We start from the raw sequence: 23,785 nt of genomic DNA on the forward strand, positions 1-23,785 counted from the left end.
ATATTCTCCTTGATGTCCTTACTCAACGAGAGTGGCCGTAAATGTACATTTGCAAGAAATTATAAGCAAATAATACAGCCATAATAAGTCAACCATGATTGTCTCTTACTAGATCTAAACCTTACTCTCTCACCCTTACCTCAGGTCTTTTAGTACATGTTATTGGTAAATTATGAGGCCCAAATCTGTTTGTTTTTTTCAAATTCTTTTTCTATCCTTCAAGTCCCTGTAGCCTTCAGCATAGGTTGAGATTTCAAATTCTGCTTGCTTGCTTCTGCTATCAAAACTATACTTCAATTTCCTAGGTCTTTCTTTGATAGACAAAATGAAAAGACATTGTTTTCTGAAACTTAAAAAAGTCTTCTAAATATCAGTTTAACCTTCTTTTAAAACCACTGTAAAAGTAAACACTGAAGGATTCACTAGAATAATTAGCTAATTGATGAATTTTTACATTTTTGATGAATGTAAAATGGTTTGCTTAGCAAAAGATAACTAGAGAAGTAGAATTTATAGATTCTGATTTTATTCTCAGGATCTTTAAACTAAGCTTGAGGACCAAGTGTTAATTTTGATAATATTCATATTAATCAAAAAACCAGTATTTAAAGAAATATTAAAAAACTCCTTGAGACAAAGAAAATTTTTACTAAGCATTATTGTAAGACTGTTTATTTCAAGTTTACCAAAGGCTTGTAAAAAATGTAAATGACCTACAAATCAGGCAAGCATTATGTCTCATAAAGACTGCTTAACAGATTTTAAAAATGTTTTTTGAAAAGTTAAATTAAGAAGCCTCCATAGTTTATGTCATATAAAATAGAGAAAATTAGTAAATACCTGAACTGAAGTGGCCGTTTCCTGTATATAGCCACCAGCAACTGCTCCTTTGGAAGTTGCTAAAGGGACACTGTGAGTTTTGAGGGTTTCTGGGGTAGCAGTCTTTTCATCTGTCCTATGTGACTGCCAGGCTTCCTTCCGATGATGAGATTCAGCAGCTTGCTCATCTCCAAAAGCAGCCCAAGAACAACTATCTTCCTGTCCATCCTCAAAAGCATTCCAATCTACACCTTGGCTAGGACCAGCTGAACTGAAGTCCGCAAAATCATCAGAGTCTTGAAAAGCACTGCAGTCATCTTGAATATTTGGCACAGAATCAAAATCTCCAAACTCACCTTCTTGCCCAATTTTTAGTTTTGAAACTGATTCAGTTCCTGTAGACTTTCTTTCCAACTTACATTCCTCTGAAAAACTATCAGAATTTTGTTTTCGGTCTAACTCGGTAAATATAATTTCCTCTTGGCAAGAAACAGCATTTGTATCTCCAAATTCTCCAAAGTCATCACCTGGTTCACTAATATGTGGAAAGTGCTCTGAAGACTCTTCAAAAGTGACATCACTCACTGAATCTTGAGTACCAGTAACAAAAGGTGGAGTTGTGCCACTGGCTGTGCCAAAGTCACCAAAATCATCTTCATTAGTATCGTTGCAAGTCACAAAGTCGTTACTACTATCACCATTTTTTACACTTATAGGACCGCCCAAAACATTTTCTTCTGTAGGATCAATGCTGGGGCTTTGGTAATCAGTAAACTTTCTATTTTCTTCTTTGGAAGAACTAACTTCATCATCAGCATCAAAAGTTTTAACAGAATCCATGCATAGGCCAGTACATTTGGAAGTAAATAAATCAAGTTTTTCCTCAGTTTTACATTGTTCTCTCCTATTGGCTTCCAAATTATCAGCTGAGTCTACCAAAGTCCAAGCCTTTGATTGTACACTTGAATTTAAAATTTCATCCTGTTGTAATGTTGGAAGGCCTTGTATTTTAGTACTGAGACCTCTGTTACTCTTCATGCTTGTTTCTGAAAGGCAAATCTGATCCTCTCCTTCAATGTGCCCTTTATCATCAAAGCTTCTACCCAAAGACACTTCTTTTACAGAATTCAGTTCATTAGCTCTATTAATTTTATTGTTTTCCTGAATGGTTAGCGCTTCTCTATCATTTAAAATTGCACATCCTATTTCTTCTAGTTGTATCCTTTCCTTTTCGGGAAATGTGGCAAAATCTGCAAATTCCTCAGCAGGACTATGTGCACAGTCTAAATTATACTCAGTACCATGAGTGCTAAGAGGCTTTCTTCCTTTTGAATCCACTTCAGTGTCCAGATCATCTGTTCCCGGAGGATTTACAGTTTCCAATACTGTAAACCCATTTGTTAGAATCTCCAGACAAGGAGGCTTTTCACCATTGCAGCTCTCTAAATGCTTGTTTTGATTAACAACATTCATATCAGTTCTAAAATCTCTTGGAGAGAAACTTTCAGGTGTTCCAATATTCTGTCTCTGCTCCATTATTTTATTTAAATCTCCTGGACTTTCTATGCCATCAATGGAAGTATCTAAAGTTTCAGATGGAATTACTTCTTTGCTGGTGGTAGAGAGCAAAACATTAGACTGTCCTTTCACAGGAGAAGAAAGTTCAGTAGTGATATCCTTATCATTACCATTTTTAATGGACTTAAAGCTTGTAAGGCTATCTACATTTTCTGAGAAATCATGAATTGGCATAAAATGGTTTGAAGGTACAAACTCTTCCTTGGGACGAGTACAATCTGGTGTTTCAAATTCAACAAACCCTACACTGGAAGGGCTAACTTCTGAAAACCCTCCAAATTCCCCAAATTCATCCTCATCCTCATCCTCGGCTCCATTGTCCAGTGGTGGTGGGGATGAAGAGTACATTTGAATGACGTCTGGCTCCATTGTTCACTTGCTTTCAAATAATTAATTTGTAACTGGGGAAAAAAAAAAAGATATTTTTTGAGGATAAGATCTTTCAAAATTCTCTAAGCTACTTCAAAACAATGCAAATTTACAGTGCTCTGTTTTGTATATTTTAAACTATTTTCCTCTTAGGTGAGATGACTTTTCACCACTATAATAATAATCCAAAAATTTTTCTCTCTTCTAGTATATGTTTCTAAGGGCATTGGTAGTACATTACTAAATTTGGGGATTCCAACAAATTTCAAATAAACACAAAAGTATATCTAAAAAATTCTCTTTGAGGGCACTTGCTTGTTCTCTTAAGCCCTCTTTCCAGTTTACTCAGGGCTTACCTTATGAATTTGTATGAGCTCTTTATAAATAAAAGATAATGAACATTTTATCTCTAATAATTATTACAAATATTTTCCTCACTTTGCTTTTCAATTTTTTACCCAAGTTGATTCTTTTGTTTTAATATACTTTATTTTTTTAATAGTTTTAGGTTCATAGCAAAAGCACAGAAGATACAGAGATTTCTCATATATCTCCCTGCCCCCATTCATTCATAGCCTCTCCTATTAAGAATATCTTCCACCACAGTGATATATTTGTTACAACTGATGAGCCTACAGTATATTAACATATCATTAATACCTAAAGTCCAGAGTTTATATTAGGATTCACTCTTGGTGTTATGCATTCCTTGGGTTTAGGCAAATGTATAAAGACATGTGTCCACCATTATAGTATTATACAGAGTAATTTCATTGCCCTAAAAAATCCTGTGTTCCACCTGTTCATCCTTCCCACTCCCCTGCCCCTCCTGGAAATCACTGATCTTTTTGCTATCTCTTAGGTTTTGCCTTTTCCAGAATGTTATATACTTGGGATCATACAGTATATATGTAGCCTGTACATACTGTATGACTGGCTTCTTTCACATAGTAATATGCATCTAAGGTTCCTCCATGTTTTTTTCATGGCTTGATAGCTCATTTTGTTTTAGCAATGAATAATATTCCAGTGCCTACATGTACAATTTAATATTTTATAATTTTCAATTCTGAAATCATTTAGGATGCACAAGAAGAATACAGTTATCGTATATTCCACTCAGTTTCCCCCAATAATATGGTAATGATAGCACTTGATTAAACCACCTTGTTTAGTTTTTTTTCCTTTGTGTTTTGTGTGTGTGTGTGTGTGTGTGTGTGTGTGTGTGTGTTTCTAGGATATTTATCACATATATAGATGAGATTTGAGTACTGATCATCACTACAATTTGGATAAGAATTGTTGCAAAAATAGTTTAATATTCATCATATAGTTCATTCCTTTTTATTGCTAAGTAGTATTCTATTATATAGATACTAGAGGCCTGGTGCATGAAATTTGTGCACGGGGGGGGGGGGTGTCCCTCAGCCCAGCCTGCACCCTCTCCAATCTGGGACCCCGAGAGGGCAGTCGGACATCCCTCTCACAATCCAGGACTGCTGGCTCCCAACTGCTTGCCTGCCTGCCTTCCTGATTGCCCCTAACCGCTTCTGCCTGCCAGCCTGATCACCCACTAACCACTCCCCTGCCAGCCTGATTGCTCCTAACTGCCCTCCCCTGCAGGCCTGGTCCCCCCCAACTGCTCTCCCCTGCAGGCCTAGGTCCCCCCTAACTGCCCTTCCCTGCAGACCCGGTCGCCCCCAACTTCCCTCCTCTGCCGGCCTGGTCACCCCTAACTGCCCTCCCCTGCAGGCTTGATCGCCCCCAACTGCCCTCCCTTGCAGACCTGGTCCCTCCCAACTGTCCTCCCCTGCAGGCCATCTTGTGGTGGCCATCTTGTGTCCACATAGGGGCAGTCATCTTGTGTGTTGGAGTGATGGTCAATTTGCATATTATTCTTTTATTAGATAGGATTAGATAGGATAGAGGCCTGGTGCATGGGTGGGGGTCGGCTGGTTTGCCCTGAAGGGTGTCCCGGATCAGGGTGGGGATTCCCTTGGGGCATGGGGTGGCCTGGGTGAGGGGCCTGTGGTGGTTTGCAGGCTGGCCACGCCCCCCAGCAACCCAAGTGGAGGCCCTGGTATCTGGGATTTATTTATCTTCTACAATTGAAACTTTGTAGCCTTGAGCGGAGCCAAGCCTCCTGCTCGCTCTGTAGCCACAGACATTTTTGTTGGGATTTATTTATCTTGTATAATTGAAACTTTGTAGCCTTAAGCGGAGGCCAAGGCAGGCCAGGGCAGGCGGAAAGCTTGGCTTCCTCCATAGCCGGGGAAACCCAAGCCTCCTGCTCTCTCCATGGCTACAGCCATCTTGGTTGGGTTAATTTGCAAACTTGCTCCTGATTGGCTGGTGGGCATGGCTTGTGGGTGTAGAGGAGGTACGGTCAATTTTCATATTACTCTTTCATTAGACAGGATACCACAGTTTGTTTCTCCATTCACTCCACGTATGACATTTTGGTATTTCCTGTATTTTACAATTACAAATAAAGCTGCTATGAACATTTATGCACAGATTGTTCGGAGAATGAGAGTTTTCATTTCTCTAACTTAAGTACCCAGGAGTGTGAGTGCTGGGATACAGTGTTTAACTCTATAAGAAACTGCAACCCGGCCAGTTTGGCTCAGTGGTTGAGCATTGACCTAAGAACCAGGAGGTCATGGTTCAATTCCCAGTCAGGGCACATGCCTGGGTTGCAGGCTTGATTCCCAGTGGGGGGCTGTGCAGGAGGCAGCTGATCAATGATTCTCTCTAACTGATGTTTCTCTCTCTCTCATCCTCTCCCTTCCTCTCTGAAATAAAATATATGTGTGTGTATATATATATATATATATATATATATATATATATATATATATATATATACTGCCAAACCGCTTTCCCAAATTAATTTTTAAGGGGTCAAACCAATTGATCTTCTCATTAATAATTTTCTTCATTATTTTATTATTATATAAGCTTAAGATTTAGTAAATAGTATCACTTTTATTTTCTTCTGCTTTTGGAGTGTATTTTTAATATTTAATTTTTAATCCATCTAGAACTTATTTTAGTGTATGATCTAAAGCAAATCTAAGTAAAATCTTTCTTAAATAGCCAAGCAATTATCATAATCTCATTTACTTAATAATCCTTCCCATATCCTTTAGTTTATCGTGTCCTCTTTTTTTTTTATATACATTTACTTAAATTTATATCTACTTTATTCTGTTCCTCTGTACTAAACAGTCAAAAGTGCCACAAGACAGGCTAATATTAAAAGCAAAGGGAGGATTAACAACCAAAGTCCTACAATAAAATTAGCCCATAAATAATGAATTGACATTTCCTGTAATTCACAGTTGCCAGTAAGGTACAAGAGGAACAGGTTTATTACAAAATTCAATCAGTTTTGCAACTTAAAAAGAATCACTTTTTTTGAACTCTCAGAATAAAATTTTATATGATCTTCCAGTTTTAGGGAGAAGGTGCCTTAGAAATAATATTAATTTAAATTAGAGATGAAGAAAATGGGCTAAGTGATGATCAACTGTTCCAAAGGTCATACAGGTGGTTAGTAGAGAATGGCTTCAGATTTTTGAGGTCAATGACTGATCAGTCATTGAGAGTTACTTGAAAGAAATGAGCAAGTCATGAGAAAAGTAAAAGGCCCCATTGTAATATACCTACTTTAAATTGTTTTCCTTATGAAATCAGCATCACAAAGAATAATTGTTTTAGTTCTGAGATACCTTTGTGTACTGCTGATTTAAAAAGGAAAAAAAAAAACAGTAAAAGATATATGAGTGTCCCCCCAAAATGTATACACACACTTTGAATAATTATAAAGGTAGTGCTTATTGATAGATCCTCCCTTCTCCCAACTGATGGACGGAGTATGATGTAACCTGCACCTGCGGCCTGGACATTCCTGAGCACCTAACTAGGCACCTTATATGGACTATACATGGAACCACCAATCAGCACCTGCCAAATACCCTAAGCTTTTGATTCCTAAGTACCTAAGTGCCTAATCATGTGCCTTATATGAAACCACCAATCAGTGTGTGCCGAGTACCCTAAGCCCCATCCCTTCCCATTCTTCCCCTCAAAAGGCGTGTTCACCTCTGCATGTGTTGCTGTTCTCCCCTTGCGAGACAGTCCGGCAGGGTCCTTCTCCTCTAATAAAGCCTGTAGTCCTGGTTTTCGGCCTTTCTCTCAAATTCTTTCATTTGGTGCCGAAACCCGGGAGAGGTGCACAGGAGCGTGGACGATCCTCGAACCTAGCCCCAAGCTTCTGACTCCTGATATGGCTCTGCTCGGTGGCATGGTTCTGAGTTGACTGGCCCGCTCCAGACACCTCTCAAACCTTGCCGTACCAGGACATGTGGGGATCTTGTCGCTTTCTCACCAGTAGGCTTCAGGGACCTTCCTGACCACCCCCCCTCCATCGTTCCCTTGACCTGGAAGGGCCTCAGAGTTTTCCCGTCTACTCGGCTACACGAAAGCCCAGGTACCTGGCCGGGAAACTCTGCTCTACTCCACGGGAAAGGTCTCGGGGTGACGACCTTGGAACCTTCTCTCGTCTCTCTCTCTCTACAGGTTGGCTGAGGAAAACGAGGACGCTCCTTCTTTCCTCCCCAACTTCCCAGTGGCTCTTCCCTCCAGTCTTGGGAACGTCTCAGTCCAAACCCCCTTGAAACACACCCTTAGGGTGTCTCCTCGCCAATCTCTTGACCCTTGGTCTTTCTGGCTACATGAAACCAAAGAAGCTCTACCTGGCCACAATATAAACTCAACAATGTCTCTCTGTGGCCCGAAAAAGGCACTTTCGATTCCAGTATCCTCCAAGACCTAGATAATTTTTGCCACCAGACAGGGAAAGCTTTCGAGATTCCCTACGTACAGGCTTTCTTTTTCCTCCGCTCTCACCCCTCGCTTTACCCCTCATGTTCCACCCATCAGATCATCCTCGCAAAGTCCTCTTTGCCCTCTCAAACTGGTCCTCAGCCCCTTTCTCTGTCTTCTGACTCTTTCTACCCAGCCGATCATTCCTCTCCACCTCACCTGCTCCCACCACCCCTTACAACCCTGCCACAGAATCCGCACCTCACGCTCTACCTCTGAGAACTCTAACCGTCTGCCTTCCCCTGTGGGCTCTCTGCCGAATCTCCGTTTCTGTGACCGCCAGCAACCGAATTCACAGGTGGCTGGCCATTCCCTTCTCACTTTCTGATCTTCCGGAGAGCCCAAATCCTGAGAATGTGAGCTCCAAAACAGCCTTTCCCATCTAACACTCATTCTCAGGCCACCCAAAGACTGCCTTCCACAACAGCTTCTTCTATTCCCACGTCCATTCTACCCCTGAGGGAGGCAGCAGGAAATGAGGGCATAGTCTGAGTCCATGTCCCATTCTCTATGTCCAGCCTCACAGATTGAGAGGCATCTCAGGTTTTTTTTTCCAGTGACCTGACCACCTTTACTCGCCTGACATATGCCGCAAACTTCACAAAATAGATACAGGTCCACAAACCCCACAAAAAGACCTTGTTAACCTGACCTTTAAGGTCTTTAATAATAGAGACAAAGAGACCCAAATCCAAAATCAAAGGCGAGATAAGGCCAAGGCTGAGGCCCAGTAGGAGGCCTTCCAGCTCCTAGCCACCAATTTCAAACCCCAAATGACGTGCCGGTCCTCCAACTGCGGGTAAGTCAGGGGCTAAGCCTCCTCTGGGCCCATGCTTCAAATGCAGCAAGGAAAGACACTGAGCCAAGTCCTGCTCAAACCCGAGACCCCTGCCTGGGCCCTGCCCAAGGTGCAGAGGGGAAGGCCACTGGAGATCAGACTGTAGTCTGGCTCCTTCAGATCTGGCCTCAGCCAGTCCAGCATGGCCACCCTCTGGATCTGGTTTGGAGCTCCCAGACTTCTTGGGACTGGCCACCGAAGAAGCTGCCCAGGCCCTGACAGGGCCCCACAGACTTACATCACCAGGACAGAGCCTCGGGTAATGACTGTGGTGGCAGGTAAGCCGATCTCCTTTTAATCGACACTGGGGCCACTTATTCTGCCCTCCGAATTCGCTGGGACCCTTGTCCACTCCTCAGTCTCTATTATGGGGTTGACGGATTAGTCTCACAGCCATTAGCCACCTCACGTCTACACTGCATCTTACTAAATTCCCCCATTCACTCTTTTCTCATTCTACCTCGGTGCCCAGCCAGGGCTACCATGCATCCCCTCATAAAACCCAGTTGTCCCAAACCACAGTCACCTACCTCAGTTTCACTCTCTTGACCCACAAGGCCGAGCCATTCCTGGGACTGTAAATGCTTTATCTCCTTATCTCCTCTAAGACTGTCCCCTCCTCTGAACAAGAAATTTTCTCCTTTCTCAGGCTCACTGGGTACTCTCGCCTCTGGGTTCACAACTTTCGTCTTCTTACAAAGCTCCTCTATGACATGACATGGCGAAGGGACCCCCCTCACTGAACCTTTAGATCCCAAGGCCAACATTCTCACCCCTTTAATGCTCTGAAAACTGTTCTGACCTCAGTGCCTTCTCAGCCCGCCCCCTCCCCCACTCCACCCTTCCCAAAGAACAACTTTCTTGACTGCACAGGCTTATCAGAAACTGAGATCTTTATCTCTAGGAAAAATGCAGCAGTTTTAAAATTCAAGTGACTAGAGGCCTGGAAACAGGCTGCGGGGCCTACTCCCTCCTCCCCCTGCCTTTTCTCCAGCCTCATCTTCCATTTGTCCTTTCCTTCCCTTTCTCTTTTCCCTTGGATAACAGCCCATTCTAACATTCCCTCCCACTTTCACTGCAATACAATCTCAATCACTCATCTGTCACCCCTTATTGGTAGCCCCATGGCGACTACCCTCTCAGCTTGGAGTGCGGAACTAGAAAAAGGAATCTCATACCCTTTAGTCCACCTCTTCTCCTTATACCTATCAGCTTATCTCCGTGATCAGGGATTTTTCTTCCTCTGTGGGGAAAACACATATATCTGTCTCCCCATCAGCTGGATAGGAACCTGTACTCTTGTCTATCTCTCACCCAATGTAGATGTAGCCCCCAACGATCAGTCTTTACCTGTCCCCGTAACCCATCATATCTGACACAAAAAAGGAGTCCAGATAATCCCTCTCCTCATAACCCTCGGCATCACAGCAGGGGTTGGAATTGCCATACGGAGCTTAACCACTGCTCTACCCATACTTTGAAACCCTGTCGCAGGACCTACAAGAAACATGTGGATGCCCAGCAAGGGGCAAAACTGGGAAAACAAGAACCTTACCCCCAGGATAACCTATTCTCCCCTTTCATATCACTAGTGAGGCAACTGAGACCCCTACTCTTTCCCCCCCCTAAAAATAACATCTAGGTCTCAGTTGTATTTCAGCTCCAGGCCCAGAAAAGCAGCAAAACCAGACAAGTGATGCTGTGGCAGCCTCAGGACCAGCTTTTACCTCCCAAGTGACTCAACAGGGTCGCTCTCGAGACTTCACCAACCAGTCTCTTGGGGAAATAATGCTGCTGCACCCCTTGTCCAGCACGGAAAACACTACCTGTTTTTCGCTCACTTACTCCATGGCTCCTCCCACTATTAGGTCCACTGGTATTTATTCTTTTAATTTTGCTCTTTGGCCACTGTCTCATGTGCTGTTTCACTAGTTTTTTGCAGAACAGAATGCAGGCAATCGCCAACCAGAAGGTGGGAGAGATCTATCTGGCCTTGAATTAAGAACCTAGAGACACCTATGTCACCAGAATCTTTGAGACCCCGGGTAGATGCCCCTGACAACGCCCCCTCTCAGCAGGAAGTAGCTATGGAAGACGGACCTTCACCCCCTGACCTTGCCCGGACTCTCAATTTTTTTTTAAATATTACCAAAAGCCTGGAATGATAGATCCTCCCTTCCCCCAACTGATGGACGGAGTATGATGTAACCTGCACCTGCGGCCTGGACATTCCTGAGCACCTAACCAGGCACCTTATATGGACTATACATGGAACCACCAATCAGCACCTGCCAAATACCCTAAGCTTTTGATTCCTAAGTACCTAAGTGCCCAATCATGTGCCTTATATGAACCACCAATCAGCGTGTGCTGAGTACCCAAAGCCCCATCCCTTCCCATTCCTCCCTTCAAAAGGCGTGTTCACCTCTGCACATGTTGCTGTTCTCCCCTTGCGAGATAGCCTGGCAGGGTCCTTCTCCTCCAATAAAGCCTGTAGTCCTGGTTTTCGGCCCTCTCTCTCATTCTTTCACTTATTAAAATAAATTTCATTTTCAAAACTGAGCTATTAGCTGTTAAAGTGTGTATACATTTTTCTGGGACACCCTGTATAAAGTAAGTCCTGTTTTTTCCCCTTGTTTAGAGTCCTGTTATCTCCTTCCAATGTTTAGTGTACAGGGTAATTTGACTTCTAACAGTTTCCCTATAATTATGAAGTTCCTATTATTTAAAAATAGTCTGATTGTTAATGAGAGTGTGGAGAAACGGACACCTGGCACATACATACTGCTGGTGGGTGTGCAAATTGTTATAAAGCTTGCAGAAGGCAATCTGGCTATACTATACAAATTCCAAAAAAAAAAAAAAAAAAAAAGGAAAACAAAATGCTCCAAAGAGATTATTTATACAAATTATGTTATATTCTTACAATAGCATACTATGTAGCATTAATGTCATGATTCTTTTTTAAAATTTAAAACATTTATAATGATGGGAACATGTTAAAAAAAAACACAAAAACCAGCTTAAAGGGTTCCAACCAGTTAAATCAGGGACAACTGAACATCAAAATAAAAATAACTGATTGTAATCCACTGAATAAAATAATAAACTCAATTCTCACAGATATAAACATGTAAGTGAATAAATTGAAAGTTAGATGAAGAACAGGATATGCACAGCTTCAAAATACCTCCCCACAACATAATTATAAAGGAAAAAGTGTAACTTTATAGTGGTGAAGCCTGACACTTAATCAAGTGATCAAAGTGAACATCATTAGTAATAGGAATATTGAAATCATGCATCAGTTGACAAATGCAATGAGAAGAACGTAGAATCACTTTCGGAATATTCCTGCCAAAAATATATAACCTCAACTGAATCATGAGGAAACGTCAGACAAACTCAAATTGAGAGACAGTCTTCAAAACAATCTTCACAAGTATCAATGTCATGAAAATTAAGGAAAAAGTGAAGAACTGTTCCAGATTGAAGATGACTAGAGAGACATGACAAGTAAATGAAGCATTTCACTCCCAAACTGATTCCCAGTTTGTAAAGGTCATTATTGGGATGATTATAAAATTTGAATATAGTCCAAGGATTAGATAACAGCAACGTATTGATGCTAATTTCTTGATTTTGATGGTAGTATTATGGTTATGTAAGAGAATGTCCTTGGTTGTAGGAAATACACATTAGAATATTTGGCAGAGATAGGACATTGGGTTGGTAAATCTCAAAATTATTTTGGGAAAATTATTTGTACTGAAATTGCAACTTTTTCTAAATCTGTGACCATTTCAAAATGAAAAAAAAAAAAACACTAGTAACACTCAAGGAGATTTACATTTGTATTTAAATATGTATGTTTTATAATAAACGTGTTACTTATACAATAAAACCTTATTTTAAAAAATATGACAAAATATACATAACAAAATTTACCATATTAACCATTTTTAAGTATGGTTCGATGGCATTAAGTACATACACACTGCTGTGCAATCTTTATTACCATCCATCTTTTTTTTTAATCTCCCCAAATATCAAAGTATTTTCTCTACCCATTAAACAATAACTCCCCCTTTCCCTTCACTACTCCACCACCCCCCAGCTCCTGCAACCATCATTCTACTTTGTCTCTATGAATCTGACTACCCTAGATACTTCATAAAAGTGAAATCATATAGTATCTGTTCTTTTGTGACTGGCTTTATTGATTTTATATTTTTATTGCATTTTAGAGAGAGAGGAAGAGAGAGGGAGAAAGAGAAACATCAATGTGAGAGCAAAACATTGATCCTCTGCCTCCTGGACGCCCCCTACTGAAAATCAAGCCTACAACTGGGGCACGTGTCCTCACGGGGAATTGACCCAGAGACCTTTTGGTGTATGGGACAACGCTCAACCAACTGAGCCACACTGACCAGGGCTATCATTTGTTGATGGGTTGCTTCCACCTTTGGCTATTATGAATAATGCTACTATGAACATAGGTGCACAACATACCTTATTTTTTTTTAACTTTTTATTCTGAAATAATAATAGACTAACAGAAAGTTGTAAAAATAGTAGTCCTGTGCATCCTTCATCCAGCTCCCCTTAATGGTGATATCTCATATAGCTCTAGTAAAATAGCAAAACTGGAAATTGATCTTGTTTACACATTAGTATTAATTAGACTACAGACCTTACTCAGTTCATTAAAAACAATACAAAACAAAACCTTGCAATCTTTTGGGTTTGTGTATAGTTCTGACCAATGTATCCCATCTACAGATGTGTGAAACTACCACCACTACCCTTATTCCCACACCCCATCCCTGTCCTTGGACAACCATTAATTTGTTCTCCATCTCCATAGTTTTGCCATTTCAAGAGTGTTATGTAAGTAGAATCATACAGTGTGTAACTTTCTGAAGTTAACTTTTTTCACTCAGTATGAGTGCCCTTAAAGTCCATTTTGGTTGTTGCATGTATCAACAGGTCAATCATTTTTATTGTTGAACTAGAGGCCCAGTGCACAAATTCATGCACCAGTGGGGTCCCTTGGCTTGGCCTGCGGGATCGGGCTGAAACTGGCTCTCTGACATCCCCCAAGGGGTCCCGGATTGCGAGAGGGCGCAGGCCAGGCCGAGGGACCAGGGACCCCACTGGTGCACAACAGGTGCTGGGGAGGGACTGCGGAAGGGCTCCAGGGCGTGTCCGGCCCATCTTGCTCCGTCCCAATCAGTCAAACCCAAGCAGCAAGCTAAACTACTGGTCAGAGTGTCTGCCCCCTGGTGGTCAGTGCATGTCATAGCGAGCAGTTGAGTGGCCTTAGCATATCATTAGCATATTACGCTTTGATTGGCTGGCTGAACAGCCGATCAGTCGACCGGACACTTAGCACATTAGGTTTTTATTATATAGGATAGTATTCTACTGTACACATATACTAGTTTGTTCAACCATTCACCAACTGAATACATATAGGTTATTTCCAGTATTTTGTTATAAATAGTATGCATACATTAATAATACCTATACTAATAGTATGTTTAACTAATCTATATATATAAAAAGCCAGCGACTGGAACGCTGTTAACGACTGGAACGACCAGTCGCTATGATGCCCACTGCAGCCAGCAAACCGGCCCAGTTGGGGGGTGGGGCCAGCTGGTCAACCTCCTGCAGCTGCTCCCCCCGGCTGGCCCGCCCCTGATTCCCTCCCTCCCCTGAATAGGGGGCATGACTGGCCTGCCAACCGCCTGCGGCCCTTCCCCCCCAGCTGGCCCCACCCCCGATGGACCCCCACCACCCCGATTGGCCTACAGCCCCTCCCCCGGCCTGCCCTCCCTACCCCAACAGGGTGCGGGGCTGGCCAGCCAACCTCCTGCAGCACCTCCCACCCCCCAGCCCCACCCCACATTGGCCCCCCGACTTGGATCAGGGGCAGAGCTGTTGGCCCAGGGGTGGGCAAACTTTTTGACTCGAGGGCCACAATGGGTTCTTAAACTGGACTGGAGGGCCGGAACAAAAGCATGGATGGAGTGTTTGTGTGAACTAATATAAATTCAAAGTAAAGGAGCAGAGGGGAGAGCAAGAGAACCGGATAGAACAGCCGGATCCGGCCCGCGGGCCGTAGTTTGCCCAAGGCTGTGTTGGCCAACCACCCATGGCTCCTCCCCAAGACCACTGGCCCCCGATTGGCCTCTCCAACCCCATTCGGGGGCAGGGCCGGCTGGACCACCACCCACAGCCCTTCCCCACGGCGGGCCCCACACCGATCAGCCCCCACCACCCAGATTGGCCTGCAGCCCCTCCCCCCAGCCAGCTCTGCTCCCAATTGCTCCCCTCCCACACACCAATTGGGGGTGGGGCTGGCCAGCCAACCTCCCACAACCCCTCCACCAGTTGATGAACCCCAATTGGCCCCCCGACCCCAATTGGGGGCAGGGCCTGCCAGCCAATCGCCCATGGCCCCTCCCTCCAGCCGGCCCAGTCCTGATTGGGCCCCGATCAGGGTGGGCCAGCCAGCTAACCTCCTGCCATCTCCTTCTCTTGACAGGCCCGGCCCCGATCCGCCCCAATTGGGGCCTGGCCGGCTGGACCCCACCCATGCACAAATTCACGCACTGGGCCTCTAGTCTATATAGTAAAAGCCTATGTGACCATTATGGCAGAACGACCAGAATGACTGGTCGCTATGATGTGTTCTGACCATCAGGGGGCAGACGCTCAATGCAGGAGCTGTCCCCTGGTGGTCAGTGCACTCCCACAGGGGGAGCGCCACTCAGCCAGAAGCTGGGCTCACAGCTGGCGAGCACAGCAGGAGCCTCTCCTGCCCCAAGGCAGTGCTAAGGAGCAGTGAGCTGGCGGGTGGTAAGGAGCGAGGGGTCCCGGACTGAGAGAGGGCGCAGGCTGTGCTGAGGGATCCTCCCCCCGCCCCACCAGTGCATGAATTTTGTGCACCGGGCCTCTATAATAAAGTATATAATAAAGATGTTAAGAGCATTTATATACAGGTTTTTATGTGAACGTAGTCCTCATTTTTTTTCTGGGATAAATGCCCAAGAGTATAATTACTGTGTCCTATGGTAGATGTATGTTTAGTTTTGTCAAAAAACAAACAAACAAACAAAAAAAACCATCAAAACCGCCCCCCAAAACCAACAACTGCCAAAGTATTTTCCAGAGTGCTATACCATTTTACATTCCCATAACACTTTATTCTTGAAGAAACATCTGATCTTTGTTTTAGTGAAACCTGGTTGTGGTTAACTGCTTTTTCTAAAATGTTTTGTTTAAAAAATGAAATATTTTATTGGTTTAAGGCCTATTTCAAACTCAGATATTAAGGCAAATACAAGGACCTGTATCAAGGACTTTGTAACCATACCAACAACACAGAGAGCAGTTTTTCTTCCTATCACACCTTGGCAATGTATGCTCCCTTTTTCTCCTTCTAGGTGTAACAGGCTGTATCAGACTCCCGGACTATGATCATTTCCTTATTCCTCAAATCTGTGTTAACTATTGAGGGAAGAACTTGGGTACACATTCTCCTTTAGCAGGTGTCTTGGTTCTGGCCCAACTCACCCTTCAGAAACCTATGAGTGCCACTCCCAAGTTTCAGCCAAGAATGCCAACCAGTCAGTGTGGAGGAGGTCTGAAACTTTCCAGAAAATTCTTCTGTGTCCAGGCCAATTCACTAATATTTGTTAACTGAAATATTATTTAGTAATTGTTAATTCAAGTATTTTTTGTATAATGAATTTACCTATTAAACCTGACTTAGACAAATCTACATTTTTAACATAGAAAATATGGATTTTAAATAGTTATTTCTACTTAACAGAAAAAGAAAAAGGGATAGAGGAGTTACCTACTGTGCCTGGCACATAGTAACCTCAAGAAATGTTTCTTCATCCCTCTTATTTCGCACCACAAGGAATCCTAATCAGTGATCTATTTTCTTTACAACCTGAACAAAGTCACGTGTGTATGTGCAGTACACGAAGAGGGATGTGTGTTTAACTTGCTATTTTTATGTCTGCTTATTCCGAAACCTACTAGAGGGGAGTAAACAAGTAATGGGGGTATCCAAAAAAGATTCAGACTACAGTATATACAAATACTAGTAGTAGACATGAAGTTCTCATGATTGAGTAGTAAATGGGGTATCTTAAAGGTAGTTAGAACATGAAGATAGAGAATTTGGACAGATCTCCTCTACTCTGAAGATTTGTCCATGGGAAATCACATCTTCAGAGAGAGATTTGTGGACAATATAGACTTTTCAACAAATGGTGCTAGATCAACTGGACAGCCACACAAGTAGAAAAAAAAATTGATTCTACCGGACACCTTACACTAAAATCAGCTCTGGATGGATTGTGAACCTAAATAAACCTTCTAGAAGATAATTTCAGAGATTATTTTCATGACCTTAGGAAAGGCAAGATGTTTTAAACAAGACCCAGAAAGCAGTAATCATAAAAGAAATAATTATAAATTGGACTTCATTAAGATTAAAAACTTACGTTCATCAAAAGAACAACATTAAAAGAGTGAAAAGGCAAGCACTGCCTGGGAGATATTTATAGTAAATGTAACTACCAAAGAAGTCATATCCAGAATATGTAAAGAATTCCTACAAATCAATATGAGAAAACCCAATAAGAAATGGCCAAAATATCTGAACAGGATTCACAGAAGAGGATCCAAAGGCCAATAAACATATGAAAAGTTATCAGGAAAATGCGCATTAAAACCACAATAAGACACCACTACACACCCACCAAAATGGCTAAAATTAAAACAAACAAAAAAATTTAACCATAGCCACTGATGGATGGCAAAGAGCAACTGGGATTCTCATATTTTAATGGTGGGAGTGTAAACTGGTATATCCATTTGGAGAATTACTTGGCAGTATCTACTAAAACTGTACCAGGTACATACCCCACAAAAGTGAGAACATACATGCCCTGAGAGACATGTACAAGACATTCACAACAGCTTTATTTTTAACTGAAAATAATGCAAATATCCATCAACAGAAGAATGATTAAATAAACAATGGAATACAATGAGATACTTGGCATTATTATTACTATGGGCAACAACATGGATGACTATCACAGACATAATGTGTGAAAAAGCCAGACAAACACACACAAAATACATACTATACGATTCCATTTCTATGAAGTTCAAAACAGGCAAAACTAAATCTACAGCCGAAACCGGTTTGGCTCAGTGGATAGAGCGTTGGCCTGCGAACTGAAAGGTCCCAGGTTCGATTCCGGTCAAGGGCACGTACCTTGGTTGCAGGCACATCCCCAGTAGGAGGTGTGCAGGAGGCAGCTGATCGATGTTTCTCTCTCATCGATGTTTCTAACTCTCTATCCCTCTCCCTTCCTCTCTGTAAAATATCAATAAAATATATTTAAAAAAAAAATCTACAGTGGTAATGCAGAATAGTGGTTACTTACAGGGAGTTGAATACTGACTGGAAGAGGACAAAAAAGAGTCTGCTAGATGTCCATATTATTTCTTGATCTAGATATAATTACACAGGCACAAACATTTGTAAAAATTCACCCCATCGTACACTTAAACGATTTGTGCATTTTGCTATATGTATGTTAGACATCAATAAGAAACAAAAGTTGTTTCTCAGAAAGTCAACATACTTAGATTAACAGCAGCTACATTACAAGTAAATGAACATATGACCATAGTTATAAATATACTATTTTAAAGTTTACTTATTTATACCTTGCCTTATTCTGGGATTTAAGGCAATATATGTATGTCTCAAGTGGATAGTAGTATATAGTATGGGGGAAAATCTTGGACTTGGAGTAAAATGGATCCTAGGTTCAAATTCCAGTTTCCTCATTTACTAATAACTATGAGTTTGCTTTCTCTGAGCTTCAGTTTCCTATCTATAAAAAAATAATCTAGCAGTTCCTACCTTTCAATGCTGTTATGAGAATTACAGAAAATAGACCTTCAGTACCTGGTACATTCTGTGCACTCAGTAAATTATCAACTATCATCACATTTTAACTTTCACCAAGTCTGTGGCTCAAATCATAATCTACCCTTAACAAAATCTAAGCCAATGTTTGCTTAGTTAGCACAAACATTCACATGACTCTGCATATACTTTACTAGTTTACATGCCTGCTTAAGAGTCATCTTGTCTTATGTATTATAGGATTGTACACCTGAAACGTATAACGTTATTAACAAATGTCACACCAATAAATTCAATAAAAATTAGTAAGTTTAGAAAGGATAATCTTGTCATAAAGAAACTGAAGAGCTCTACTTCTGAGCCACATGAAGATTTGGATTTTAGTTAACTATTTGATTTTCAATACATCTAGAGATGACTGAACCATATGTTGAAAAGTTTTCATGCCTCTAAAATTTAACATCTACAAAAATGATCTTTTTATTTTCTCTTTTTGAGTGCTTTGTTCTCAGCATATTAATTCCATAGCAGCCAACAAAACAGGGAGAGCCCCTAAAAAGAGATACTTTTTAGTAAAGAATTGAGGAAGGTTTTGTTGTTGTTTATTATTAGGACTACCATCCTCTCACTTCAAACAAGCTGCAAACTTTAAGGCTACTTAAACTTCCACAATCCCAAAGCTAAATATTTTTCAGAGATCTCATAATTCCTTCAAACTTGTCAATTTAAAAACTAAAACCCAAGACACTATAGGTATCAACTATATCAATATGTCACTATGTCCTCAACTGCATAATAATATGCAGTATTATTTAAAACATCTATTAAAAATAGTACTAGTATCCTAGTAATTCCACGTGCTTTTGTTCTCTGTTTACACCAATATCAAATTAGTATGCATTCAATACTTACTATGTGTGTGGATACTTTATGAAAAGCGCTCATTAATTATCTCATTTAGTCCTTACACTAGGCCAGCCTTGGGCAAACTACGGCCCGCGGGCCGGATCCGGCTGTTCTATCCGGTTCTCTTGCTCTCCCCTCTGCTCCTTTACTTTGAATTTATATTAGTTCACACAAACACTCCATCCATGCTTTTGTTCCGGCCCTCCGGTCCAGTTTAAGAACCCATTGTGGCCCTCGAGTCAAAAAGTTTGCCCACCCCTGCACTAGGCCATAAGGTAGGACTTGCTATCATCATTTTACAGTGAAAAAATAAAACCTTAAAGAGGTTAAACAATTCCTCAAAGTAGTATTACTAGTAAGTGGTGGTGAATCAGTCACAAGCTAATAAAATAACTGAAAAATGTCTTACTGCATTAACTCCTGATATAACTGATAGCAAATGTTAGAATTAGTCTTCCCTAAAAGATTTCTGAGTTGTTCAGAAAAAGGTTTCTGAAACTTCCAAAAAACTTGAAGGAGAAAAATAGGTGCTTACAAACTAAGATGAAGAAAAAATAAACAAGAAAAATGCCAAGAAGTGAATCTCTTGTTTCAGTATTAATGTACATAGTAGTAAAAATGCAGTGAACTTTTTATCTTCCTGGTTTTGATATCAATAAGGATGATACACAAAAGTACGAATACATAATGTGAATGACAACATGAGCAGCAACATACAGTGTATGTTACTAAACTGCAATGAGTTATCATTTTATAGAAGCTAGTTTTCAAAGATTCCTAAGAACTTTTCTTTTACTGTATATTTTAGCCTTCTATTCAAGTCCATAAGCCAGTTTACTTATGTTTGTACTAGTGGCCCGGTGCACAAAATTCATGCACTTGGGGGGGGGGTGTCCCCCAGCCTGGCCTGTGCCCTCTCACAGTATGGGAGCCCCGTGATCAATCGCCCCAAAGAGGTAGGCCCTGCCCACCCATCCAGGGCTCCTCGATGGATTACCCCAAAGAGGTAGGCCAGAGCTGGGGGTCCTGCCTCTGCAGCACTTGCGGGGCCATGGGAAGCCCAGCAGAAGCCCGGTGGAAGGAAGCCGCGTGGAGCAGCCGCCGGGACCCACCTCCGCAGCGTGCGTGGGGCCACGGGAACCCCAACCCGCCCCCGCAGCATACGCGAGGCTGCAGGACCCCCAGCGGAAGCCACGTGGAGCGGAAGCCGCGTGGAGTAGCCGGAGTAGCCGCCGGGACCTGCCCCCACGCTGTGCATGCAGCATCAAGCCCTGCCCACCCTGGTGATGGATTGTGACGACGTGACAACCACCTAGGCTTTTATTAGTACAGATAGTTTCACAGTCAAAATTAAACAAGATAAAAACATTAGAAATTGTTTTAACTTCAACTCATCATATCAACTATTTTTTGAGAGTTTACCAGCTATTTTTCTCACAAGGCACTTCTAATTGAATTAGAATAAATGACATTGGATAACTACTGATAACAAAGGCAAAAGAACAGAAGCAGCAATGAGGATAGATACATTAGCCCTTGGAAAACAGGTTTTTCACCCCCAGTACTTTTTACTTTTGTTATATTATTGCAAAATGAATTAGCCACTGTAATTTCCACCCTAACATTCCCGAAACTTTACAATCTAAAAGCAGGGGTGGGAGGTAGTAAAAAAATAAATAAATAAAAATAAAAGCAGGAACTACTTCAATTTCATGCCCTTCACTAAAATCTTGCTTACACCCACAATATTGTCCAGAGATAACCCCTGGACATTCCATTGATTTCTCAATTGCTTGCTCAGGGGGCTCTTTGAATTTCTTCATTATTACTGATGCTTTCTCATCAGCCTATAAATGTTCAAGACTCTACCATCCTCAAACAAATCAGATCAAAACAAAACAAATCCCTTCCTTCCGTGTTCTTCGAGCTCTCCTCCTCCTTACCACGAAGCTTCTTGAAAGAGCCCTGTTTACTATCTCTACTTCCTAACCTCCCACTTACTCCTCAATCCAGCACAATATGGCTTCCACCTCACCACTCCACTGAAACCGCTCTTGTAGGAATTACTTTACTTGAGCTCAAAAGACTGGAAATGTGCAGACATAGGCCTCTGTTGTTGAACACCCATCCTCAGGGCCTGGCTCATAGTAGGAACTGAACACATTACTGTATTATTGTTCTTACTGGGGCATTTATTCCACTGGCCACTCTTGAATTGCCGCCCCCTTCCCCTCAACACGCTATCTTTCTATAACTCTAGCTCTGGAACCCTAGCTCTATTCCACCAAATAAATTAGGAAATATCTAAATTCAATCTTAGGTAAGTGTGACCTGAGAGAGGCTGGCCTGAAATGTGACACATGAAAGAAAACAAGTCCAATCGTTTGTGCTGCAATGTTATCTGAAGAAAGAATATATTGAGAAGGGTGGTACTCACATGCAAGCCAAGAAAATAAAACCAGCTAAAGGACAACAATTTGTTCATGCATTTTTAACGGACTAGCTAACATGAATATGTGCTTTGACTTGAGTCAGTTCCTCAGAATAAGTGGAGGTGTCAGCTGGTGTCACCAGAGTGTGATGCTACTCTGGACAGTCCATTTAATTTCCCTTGCTCTTATTCTTTGCTCCCAGCAACTTTCTTTAGTACTTCATGTAAATTTTCCCACAGATTTTGCAATCAGCTGACGTGAACAGCTGACATGCTTTGAAAGAAATTTCTTGCTGTAAAGTTTTAAATTAGCATTCTGGACAAGACTGATGAGTTAAACCTCAAGAGCCCAGGGAATTTTTGGGAAAAACAAACAAACAGGAAAACCCACTTTGTGGACTTTTAAAACTAAAGACACCACTCTAGTCTGTAACTAAAATATGTACACCCTGGCAGGCCCTTGGCAGATGGCTTCCTCAGACAGTACTACTCTTTATTATAAATGTCCACAGTGAGAGCAACTCACCTTTTAAAGAAAACATCTACTGAAAGTTATAAAACTACATCCAAATACAGTTAAAATTCAATTACCTGGGCTAATGAGGAAGGAAGCAGACAACGTCTTAGATAATCTAAAACTTACAAATTTGGCCTTAAAATATGACCTATGTAACAGAAGATTTATCTCATAAGCTATGTCTTTGTCAAGCGCTATTAGTTTTACTTTGTTTCTTGACCATCCGCTGACTGAGAAAAAAAAAATGACCTAGAGACATGTGAGGCAACAGGAGGAAATCAGACAATGAACCACACTTAAAAATAGTCATAAATTATCAACAGATAATAATGTATAATGACATTCTTGGGGGGAATTATCATAAAAAAAGCTTTGTATAGTTGAAAAATCAGATATAAACACATTCCAAAATAGTGCTCATGATAGTACGTGTGTGTAGTATATAAAGCTAATGCCACAAGTGGATCTACCTGTACCAATAACTTCATGGAAACTATGGAAGGAATTCCCATCACAAGCAGATTTCTAGCTGGTTGACCTTTTAATAGTGTCATTGCTTGGTTTAAAGTTTTACTTTCTCTTGGTAGAAAGGCTAAAGGGTAAAAGGAAAACATGTAACATTTATTACTTGCAATGTGCCATTATACCGCTGATTAGAAATTTTTTGAGGATTAACCTGCCTTATAAAGCAGAATTTTTCAAACTTTATACCTGTAAACCACAGAAAAATACATTTTGCATGATGACCTCCATATACACACATGCACAGAGGCGGTTAGGGGCGATCAGGCCAGCAGGGGAGGGCCGTTAGGGGCAATCAGGCCAGCAGGGAAGGGTGGTTAGGGGCAATCAGGCCAGCAGGGGAGGGCCATTAGGGGTGATCAGACAGCAGCGGAGGGCAGTTAGGGGCGATCAGGCAGGCAGGCAGAGTGGTTAGGGGCGATCAGGCAGGCAGGCAGGCAGATGAGTGGTTAGGAGCCAGCGGTCCTGGATTGCGAGAGGGATGTCCGACTGCCGGTTTAGGCCCGATCCCACAGGGCAGTCGGACGTTCCCCGAGGGGTCCCGGATTGGAGAGGGTGCAGGCCGGGCTGAGGGCACCCCCCAACCCCGTGCACAAATTTCGTGCACCGGGCCTCTAGTAGGGTAAATAAAAAGTGTCGCTATTTTAAAAAGGATAAAGCTGTATACTAGTATGACTAATAGGTAAAGGGGTCTAAAATACATTTTTTAAGTGAAAAAGCACTTTTGAGAGGCACTCCTTCTTAATTCTCCTCCTACCTATTATATCTGTTCTTTCTCCTCCTTGAATGGATCTGCTTCTTCTGCCTGCCTCATAAGTGTCAGTCTTCCCCGGGCCTTGGCCTCCCTATATCCTTATCCCTGTGAGATCTCATCCAGCTTCTGTTTTTATATGCTCGTAATGCTCAAACCTCTATCTATCTGTAGGCTGCCCAAATTCCAGA

The 23,785-nt window shown here is 41.9% G+C and overlaps 1 protein-coding gene across 2 annotated transcripts in view; it reads right to left on the reverse strand.

Moving 5' to 3' along the window:
* AFTPH (aftiphilin) overlaps positions 1 to 23,785 on the reverse strand; it is a 72,465-nt gene that overhangs the window by 38,001 nt on the left and 10,679 nt on the right. For both annotated transcript variants that reach the window (XM_080685736.1, XM_080685737.1), the window contains one exon: positions 841 to 2,798. In XM_080685736.1, the coding sequence (XP_080541862.1) occupies positions 841 to 2,766 (1,926 nt within the window). In that variant the 5' untranslated portion in view covers positions 2,767 to 2,798. The remainder of the gene's footprint in view (positions 1 to 840; positions 2,799 to 23,785) is intronic.

Source organism: Plecotus auritus (assembly GCF_963455305.1).
Source record: "Plecotus auritus genome assembly, chromosome: 8".
Taxonomy (NCBI): Eukaryota; Metazoa; Chordata; class Mammalia; order Chiroptera; family Vespertilionidae; genus Plecotus; species Plecotus auritus.